General features: G+C 34.0%; 1 protein-coding gene across 4 annotated transcripts in view; it reads left to right on the top strand.

Annotated features, from left to right (window-relative positions):
* The window catches only part of sh3pxd2ab (SH3 and PX domains 2Ab), a 118509-nt gene that overhangs the window by 104541 nt on the left and 3990 nt on the right, over positions 1-9978 (top strand). For 3 of the 4 annotated variants that reach the window (XM_073928449.1, XM_073928448.1, XM_003200342.7), the window contains 4 exons: positions 3765-3882; positions 6809-7305; positions 8450-8499; positions 8626-8745. In XM_073928449.1, coding sequence (XP_073784550.1) covers positions 3765-3882; positions 6809-7305; positions 8450-8499; positions 8626-8745 — 785 coding nt within the window. The remainder of the gene's footprint in view (positions 1-3764; positions 3883-6808; positions 7306-8449; positions 8500-8625; positions 8746-9978) is intronic. The other variant, XM_073928447.1, reaches the window with a different exon arrangement.

The following is a 9978-nucleotide window of genomic DNA, read 5'->3' as shown; positions in this document are numbered from 1 at the left end:
TGTGCCACAAAAAGATTGTGCTTGTCTCCAGTGAATAAAGATATTTAAGCTTATTAAAAAAGGATGTAAAAGTATTAAAAGTTTTCCCAAAATATAAAAGAAATCAAAATAAAACAGAAACGTGACAGAATTTGTGGTAGAATTTACGATGCGATGCTAAATTAACATCTGTGTTGATCCTGGAACATAATTTTTGTTGGAAAATGTAATTCATACCAATTCCCTACACCAAAACCCAACCATAACTGTAAATGTTTCTTAAAATCAAAGGGGAATAATAGTTGGATAACATTCATGTAGCGGATAAACCTAACCGTAAGCCTAAATTTAATATATAAACGGTAAGCGTATGCCTTAATTCTGATTGGCTGATTAAAATATTATTCCAGAATCAACATAGATGTTAACCCAGGAACATGTCCTCCTTGGTGAAATTAGGTTGGCAGAATTTGATCATTGGTGAATCGGTCATCTCGAAGCTGCTTGAAATATTTTAATCATTGAGGTAAACACATTCTTTTAAGGATTTATATTCACTGGTAAAATATGGAATTGAGTTCTTGTTCATATAGACAGTATTCTAGTTTCTATCAAATAGACATTCAGGTGCCTCATTAGTGGCTGTTTCTAAAAAAACACACTGTTAACAATTTTCAGTAGAATCTATAGAATCTACATTTTGCCAGTAACTTACTGTAAATTAATTACAGCAAAAATACTGAACTTACATTTACAGCACCATTTATTTTGCTGTATATGCATTTAGAGGTCTATGTATATCTCTACTGTAAAATATACAATAATTTTTATAATGCAACTTGAAAATTCAGTAACATACCACATAAATGTCTTACAGTAAAATACAGTTCTTGTTACATTTAAATACTGTGTTCTTTGCAAAAATCGTTATTAGTGTAGGGATGCACCAATAGGACAGTTTTTTTTGGCCAATACCGATTTAAACAAGCAAAAAAAAAAAAAAAATCCCCTACATAAATTAATTTTACTGAATATAGATTAGATCCATTCAACAGTCAACTGTTTACCATTTTAAGAGAACTTACAATATGACAGTGATTTTGCTATTCAATATTTTCTTAACCACAGAAACTTTTTATTTGAGATATACTAAAACATATTTATTTAATAAACTTAACAATTAAAGAGTGTTTCTATAATATATGTACATTATGAATTGTGTTGCTCCAGAAAAATATTCACTCACTAAACTGCAGGCAGTTTCTGTTATTTTCCGAGATGTTTTAGCCCAAACTTAGTGTTTTGTGCCAGCTCTTGAGCATGCCAACTGCACACCAGCTGCTTTCCTGATGCACATCTGACATTTTGCACATCTACAGTTTCTTTTTTGCTCTGAGAAAATGCTGCATTATTCAAAAGACAATATTTTACAACAAGACAACACACTGCCTCTGTGTAATTATTTACCATCAGTATCAGCCTTTTTATCACTTTATTGCTGAGGCAGATAGCTTTAAATTTATCCAGTATTGGACGAAAAATATCGGAGGCCGATACATCGGCGTATCCCTAACATAAACATAAGCCATTTTAGAACAGACAAAGCTGATCTGTGATCAATTTGAGAGCAAGTTGATTGTGCATCTAACCAACCACAATTTTTGTATGTATGAACACGTGTGACTTCTGCAGAAATTATTTAGTTTAATACACAACACAATACATAGCCTAACGCAACATTAATTTTCATACTGTAGTTTACATGCAACCAAATAATCTGCTAGTAACAGAATTGACAGTAATTTCAATTTGAACTAGAAGGTACTGCATGTGTAATGACATACAGTTGAAATGGTGTAATGACGTGAAATTTGGAATGAGCTGTTGTTTTGTAGAATAAAGTGTTAAAAATGACTGCCGTGATACTCTAAAACTGTCCTTCTGCTTGTGAAGCAAAACAACATCTGATTAGTGCTCTTAGCCACAAACGGCTTGTTTTGGCCACAGGAATAGCAGTTTTATTGCTTGCAACACAGCATAAAGCTTCATATGCTCATCATGTCCTAATTAGAGCCCAAAATAGATAAGTTCTGATCTTTAAAATAAAATACATTAATGTTAGTGAATAATACATGTAAACAGCACAAAAAAATGACCATGTAAGAACATGTGAATGCAGCCTTAAAGAACAAAATATCAATACATTTTTAAGACTAAAATATAGCACACTGATGTTTTCAAAAAAGTTCAAAATGAAAGCAAAAGTTCCTGGTTGTCTGACATCAGTGAAGCATGTTCATAATTGTTATGATGAACCTCACAGTGTAAATCAACTTCATCCACTGACCTCAGAGCAGCTGGTTAATAGTAATCTTGAAATGATATCACAATGTAGCCTCTTTTAAAAACTCAACACTTAACCTAAAAAAGTGGAACACTTTAGTGTGGAAGGACTAAAGTGGAACACTTTAGTTCTCTAACTAACTTTTTTCACCAAATTTATTTCCACTCCTGTATTAATGTTATTTACAAATTTGCCAGATTGATTTGAATTAAAGAAGACCTACTGTATTATGCAAAAATCACCTTTGTAAGGGGTTTGAACAGTTGTGTGGTGACAATCTGTAAATATAACCACCTTCTTAGGGTAAAAAAGTAATAATTATTATTTCTTTATAATTACACTTCATAAATAGTCTACAGAAACACTTTGTTTGTCATTCTTCATGTCATTGGAGGGGAAAAGCCCCACCTATTATTAGTGATGATCTCTCCCTCATTAGCATGCTTTGTATTTAAATCTGCCACTATGCTGCAACAGGGGCATTTGTAGCTCCGCCCTCTTTTGAAAAGTGGACTAAGAGCACAATCTCATTTGAATTTGAAAGGGACAGTCGTCAAAAAGGCACAATTAGGATCAAAGCCTAAAAGAAGCCGGTTTCCAAGAGTTATTAAACATTATATGTGGGGTATTTTGAGCTGAAACGTCAAGTACACACACAAGGGCAGGAGTGCCCAAACTTTTTTGTATGAAGAGCCAAAGACCAAATATCATTTAGATCCATAGGAAAAACATAACTGTACAAAACTATCTTACATTAAATATTTCAAAACAAATAGAAATATTACTTAAAATAATATTATCTAATGCAGGCTAACTTTTAAAATGATAACTTATAACAATATAACACATTGGAGTTTAATGCTGAATACACAGGTCAAGCAGAATCTGCCTTTGCCTTGATTTGCCTACCAAAGTGCATTGTCGGGTGACAGTACATTTAAACAAAATCTGATTAATGTACACCAGTTCATTGAAGCATTACATTTCAGTTAGCTTTTTCACAATAAAACAAACAAACAAAGGGAACATTAAATTTGAATTTACAGTCTCTGAACTATCCCCATTATTCTCAGATAGGATGGCGGGACAAATCAAAGGTTACCACGGACAACTTTGGCCTTAGTTTGGGCATCTCTGCTCAAGGGACATCAGAAACTTATTTTACATCTTGTAAAAAAGGGCATAATAGGTCTCCTTTAATGCTGAATTAGTGCATTATTATAATGCAATGACTCAAAGTGTTAATGTCAAGAAAAAGTGCATGTAACAGATGAAACGTCTTTGATATTTGCATAAACTCAATTAAAATGATAAATGTGACAGCATTTAAATCTATTTAGATATTTCTAGACATATTTAGAGTTGTGCTAACTTTATTTTTCTAAGTCTTCATATTCCATTTGTGTGTCTACTGTTATTGACGTGCCTTATTTCTTTGCAGCAGAGTGGTATATTACAGTGCAGCCGTTCAGCAGCTCGAGTCAGGATGAGCTTGGCTTCGAGAGCGGCGTCATTGTTGAGGTCATTCAGAGGAATCTGGAGGGCTGGTGGTTCATACGGTAAACTCTTCCTCCACATGTTTATTCTTCACGATGAGCTCCTTTAACACGCTTTGCTGGAATTTACTCAGTATTTAATGGGTTTTGCAGGAATAAAAGCGATTTAAAGCTTTGTTAAATAAACAGTCAGCGAAGTAAATGGCTGGAAAGGCACTCATTTTCACTTAATGTTATGGTCATTTGTTTTAGCTCTTTTTAAACCTCTTTCATCCTTAGAGGATAGAAAATATTGTACTAGGCAAATGCAAGATGAATTCTGATTTTTTTTTTTTTGTATTTTGGAATCAATTTGGTTTTAACTGTGAATAAATAGTTAGTTAAATAAAATACGTTAAAAAACCCAATGATAGACTCATATTTTTGGGTTTCTCAGCAGAGGAAATCATCATAGTTGGGTAAACCTAGAGAGCAGAGAATGGGAGAGTATCACGGATAGATTTTTGCATTCAAATCTGCTAAAAAGACTAAAGAAAGACTGCCTGATGATGTTATCATAACTTTAAAAAAGTCTGAAAAAGTGTGAGACTAATAACGGCAGATAGAAGTAAGAACAATATCAAATTTACTTTCCCACCTATACACTGAATTAAAAACACCTCGCATAACCGGGAACTAGTGATTTAGTAACTTGATGCAAAGATGATATAATTTAGCATATGCGTTAAATGTACATATATTTAATAAAAAATCTAAATATCAGATATGTTTCAATCCTGATTTTGCACCTTTTATTACACTATTACACTATTATTACACTAACTTTCCGTTAGGTGGATCTCGGCCTTGTATATAGTTCAAAATCTAAAATCTTCAATTGAAAAAAATCTAAATATTTAAAAGTTTAAAGGATTTAAGATGCTGATGACCATTAAAACAACACCAAATTGTGAAAAGGGCCCATAACAGTTTTGAAAATTACTATTTACACTACACTCATTCATTCATTCATTCATTTCTCCTTCAGCTTAGTCCCTTTATTCATCAGGGGTCGCCACAGCAGAATTAATCACCAACTTATCCAGAATATGTTTTACACAGCGGATGCCCTTCCAGCTGCAACCCAGTACAGTGAAACACTATACACACACATACACTATGACCAATTTCATCTCATCTCATTTTCGTCAGCTTATCGTGGGGGCAGCAGTCTTAGGAAAGAACTCCAGACTTTCCTTTCCCCAGACACTTCCTCCAGCTCCTACGGGGGGATCCGAGGCCTTCCCAGGCCAGCCGAGAGGCATGGTACCTCCACCGTGTTCTGGGTCTTTCCCGAGGCCTCCTCACGGTGGGTCAGGCCTGGAACACCACATCCAAAACAGATGCCTGAGCCACCTCAGCTGACTTCTCAAAATATGGAGGAGCAGCAGCTCTACTCCGAGCTCCTCCCGGGTAACAGAGCTCCATCTATAAGGGTGCACCCTGCCACCCTGCAAAAGAAACTCATTTCGGTCGCTTGTATCTGAGATCTTGTCCTTTTGGTCATGACTCATAGCTCATGACCATAGGTAAGAGTAGGAATGTAGATTGACTGGTAAATCTAGAGCTTTGCCTTTTGGCACAGCTCCTTCTTCACCACATTGCACCGATACATTACTGCTGCCGCTGCACCAATCCGCCTGTCAATCTCACGTTCCATCCTTCCCTTACTCATGAACAAACCCCAAGATTCTTGAACTCCTCCATCTGGCATAAGGACTTTCCTCCAACCTGGAGATGGCAAACCATTTTTTTCTGGAGGAGCGCCATGGCCTAATACTTGGAGGTGCTGATTCTCATCCCAGCCATTTCACACTCGGGAGCAAACCGCCGAAGTGCATGCTGAAGGTCCATGTTCGATCACGCCATCAGAACAACATCGTCTGTAAATAACAGATGAGATTCAGTGGTCCCCCTCCAGCCCAAGGCTGTACTTTGAAATTCTGTCCATAAAAATTATGAACAGAATTGGTGACAAAGGGCAGCCTTGCCAGGCTTTCTTTAATTAGTTCATGCAATTCACCCATAGCGCATGTTTTTGGCCTGTATGGGAAACTGGAGTACCTGAGGAAACCCACACCAACACAGGGAAAACAAGCAAACTCCATACAGAAATGCTTACTGACCCAGCTGGAACTCGAACCAGCGACCTTCTTGCTGTGAGGCACCAGTGCTAACCACTGAGCCACCTCTCTCACTCTCACTCTCTCTCTCTCTCCCTCTCCCACACACACATACACACACACACACACACACACACACACACACACACACACACACACACACACACACGCACACACACACACACACAAATAGTTATTATGCTATTATTATTAAGGAATGACATTCAAGAAAGTTTTGAACTTATGGAATTAAGCTAAACTTGAATTTATAGAATGAATGTCTGAATATATGAAATACAAATTTGTATATACGGATTGAAACTTGAATATAATGAAAATTTGAATATATGGAATGAAATTCTGAGTTCATCAGTGCATAGAGTTAATAGAATTCTTTTATTTTATTTAAAAAGACAATACAATTAGCAATGTTATGAAATAATATTAAAGGCAAGCGTGAATTTTCCATACACATTACTCTTCAGTGTCAGATCATTCTGGTCTATGAATAAAACATTTAAAACAAAAAACTTTAAAACATCACAGATGTCTTTACAGTTACTATGACCATTTATGTGAGGCTGCTTTGATACAATCTACATTGTAAAAGCGCTATACAAAAAAAGCTGGATTGAATTGAAAAATTACAGTCATTTTGACCAATTCAATGCATCATTGTATAATAAAAATGTTACATTTTTCAAACAATCAGTAATTCAAAGCAAACGAATGAATTAATCAATCTTACTGACCCCAAAACTTTTGAACAATAGAAAAACAAATCTGCTTGCTTACCTGAAGAATGATGTGTATCATCTGTGTTGTAGTTATGGCGGTAAGGAAGGATGGGCTCCTGCTGCCTACCTAAAGAAAATCCAAGATGGCGTCACAGCCAGTAACCAGCCAGCAGAGTCAAATAAAGCATCTGTTCAGGGCCAGGTGGAAATCATCGGGAACCTGATGGAGATCAGCAACCTCCTGAATAAGAAACCAGCTAATGAACGCCATTCACACACACAAACTGACAGCCACTCAGCAAACACATACAGAAACTCACAGACGGACTCGTACACTCAGTACAGCGGTGATGAAGATCAGACTGAAGTCAACACAGAGAGAGACTCTGAGGATCAGATCAAGACACACATTGAAACCAGTGTCTCAGACAGCAGCGGGTCTGTGTCTGTGTCAGACGCTTGTGTTTCTGCTGTAGCAACTGAGCTCTGTGTTTCTTCAACTGTGTCCTCATTTAAGGCCAAAACTGTCCCTGCGTCCCCTGCTATTGCACGAGTCGCCCCGCAGAGATTCCACAGCGTCGAGAACAGTGAGAGTCAACACTACTTTCATTCCATATATGCAGTTTTGGATTTGTTTATTTAAATTTCTCTTGTAATTTTTTGATTTATTATTCCCTTTTTTGTCTTGGGGTGGGGGTGGATTAGTTTTTGTTTGTTCCATTTTTATTATTATTATTTATTTATTTTTTACTTTTTGTCATTTACATTTTTTCTTTCATTTTACTTTTCATTTATTTTTTTATCTTTTTTGCTATGGTGGGGGTGAAGTAGTTTTTGTTTCCCCATTTTTGCTAACTATTTTTTCTTCCTTTTTAAATTTTTATTTAACTTTTTAAATGTTCTTTCTATTTACTTTTAATTTCTTTTTTCCTTGTTTTGTTGTGGTAGGGCTGAAGTAGTTTTTGTTTTCCCACAGTGTTTATTTACATTTCTTCTTTCTTTTTACTTTTTCATTTATTTTTTCCCTTTTTTGGTGGGATGGGGGTGAAGTAGTTTTTGTTTCTGTTTTTTCCCTCCTTTTTTCATTTTATCTTATATTTCTTTTTTCCTTATTTTGATGTGGTGCGGGTGGATTCGTTTTTGTTTTCCCCATTGTTCCTTATTTTTTTTTCTTTTTCTATTTTCATTTAATATTTGTATTTTAATTTCTTTAGTTTTTCCTGTTTTTGTTATTTTTTCCACTTTTACTTTTCTATTTCTTTTTAAAATGTATTTTTTCAGTTGTGTTTCTTTTTAATTCCTTTCTCCTCATTTGTCATTTTTGTTCTTTCTCTTTTTATTTACATTTTCATTTCTTTTTCTTTAAAGTCAGTTTTTGCTCTTTCTTTTTTATTGACATTATTTATTTTTTCTTCTATTTAGTTTCATCTTCATTAATATACACCTTTTTTATTTTTAAATGTTTTTCTTTTCTTTTCTGAGTTTCTTTAGTTTAATTCTCAGTTTTTATTTCTCACTACTTTTTTGTTTTCCATTTTTAATTTCTTACTTTTCTGATTTTTTTTCTTTTTATTGAATTTTAGTTTTAGTTTTCCCCTTTCTCCTTCTTTTAGTTTCATCTCTTGTACATGTCCTTTCTATTTTTTCTCTTATTTTGTTTCTTGTTTGACTCTTCTTCCTTATGTAAAGCAATTAAACATTATTTTTCAATTTGTTTCCCCTTCAATCCAGAACCACCATCAAACAATCTTAAACCGCCTCCCCGTCGTGAAAACAGCCTGGTCAGTGCGTCCTTCTCATTTTCTCCTTTCTCTGAATTTCTCTCTCTCCATCACAAACACACAAATAGGTCAGTCTGTGGTTTGTAATAGTGCTGAGCTGCATATTTATCTGCTGTTGTGCTTCAGGGTTTTCAGCTGCCGCAGCCGCCGGATCCCCCTACTGTTGAAGCGGAGTATTACACCATCGCGGAGTTTCGCTCCTGCCTGACCGACGGCATCAGCTTCAGCGGAGGACAGAGAGCAGACGTACAGCACCTCATTCATTTAACATTATTTAAATGATAGTTTAATACTCTGCGGTACAAAAGTCTGGGTTTAGTTGTCTAAAAATTGACCTACTTACTGAATACTAAATCCTTTTGTTCTGCGAGGTTTTAGTAAAGGTTTAATTCTATTCTATTAATTCTTCTTTACTTTGTATCAAATAATTCTGTAAAAAACATAAATTTTCCACAAATATATTGAATAGTGCAACAATTTTTGACTGACAATTATAAGAAAATAATTATATTAGAAGTAAAAAATTACTATTTTATGGCATTTCTATATTCTTAATTAATTAAATGCAGACTTGGTGAGCATTTGGACTACATCACATTTACTCATGGTATTGTAGAAATGTTGGTAGAGATAATTGGCATTTTTAAAAAATAAAAATTTTATTATAAATTTATATTATAAATTTTATTATAATTAAAAATATTTGCTCTTTTTTGAACTTCAAATACATGTTTATAACATTAAGATCAGTGTTGGATTTCACATGCATGAATAAAGAAGGATTCCATCAACATTAATACGAATGAAAACCTATTTAGACTACAGGTCAAAAATTTGGCATCATTTTTTAACTATTAATTTTATTTAATGGTTTAAAGAAAATTATTCTGTTGACCAAGGCAGCATTTATTAAAAATAAAAAATGTTAAATTGTTTAACACTAATTTATTTAATTTTTATTTGTTACTTATTGTATGTAGTTCCAAATGAAATTATTACTCTAGTCATTATTTCTTTTATTATTATTATCAATGATAATAATAATAATAATAATAATAATAATAATAATTCATATTCGAGTGATTTCTGAAGGATTATGTGACTCTTAAGACTAGAGTAATGAAGCTGAAAATTCATCATTAAAATCACTTGAATAAATTACTCAATTAAATGATAAACTAATTTTGAACAGTTATTTTTATAGTGCAATAACATTTCCCAATTACAATTTGTTCTGTATTTTTGATAAAATAAACGCAGCCTTGGTGAGCAGGAAAAGCTTATTTTAAAACATCAAAAAATCCAACTGACCCCAGACTTTTGACAGGTATTGTATATATCACCACAGATTAACCAGTATTTATAACAACCTGGAATGTAGTACAATTGTTATACAGAAATATTGTGATAAATAAGTGTGATAACTAAATTTTTAGATGCAAACAACACTTGCAAGCTTGACCTAAACACTGTATATGT

This window comes from Danio rerio, chromosome 17 (genome assembly GCF_049306965.1).
Source record: "Danio rerio strain Tuebingen ecotype United States chromosome 17, GRCz12tu, whole genome shotgun sequence".
Taxonomy (NCBI): Eukaryota; Metazoa; Chordata; class Actinopteri; order Cypriniformes; family Danionidae; genus Danio; species Danio rerio.
The sequence above is the reverse complement of the archived record's forward strand: the minus strand, read 5'-3'. Positions and strand labels throughout refer to the sequence as shown.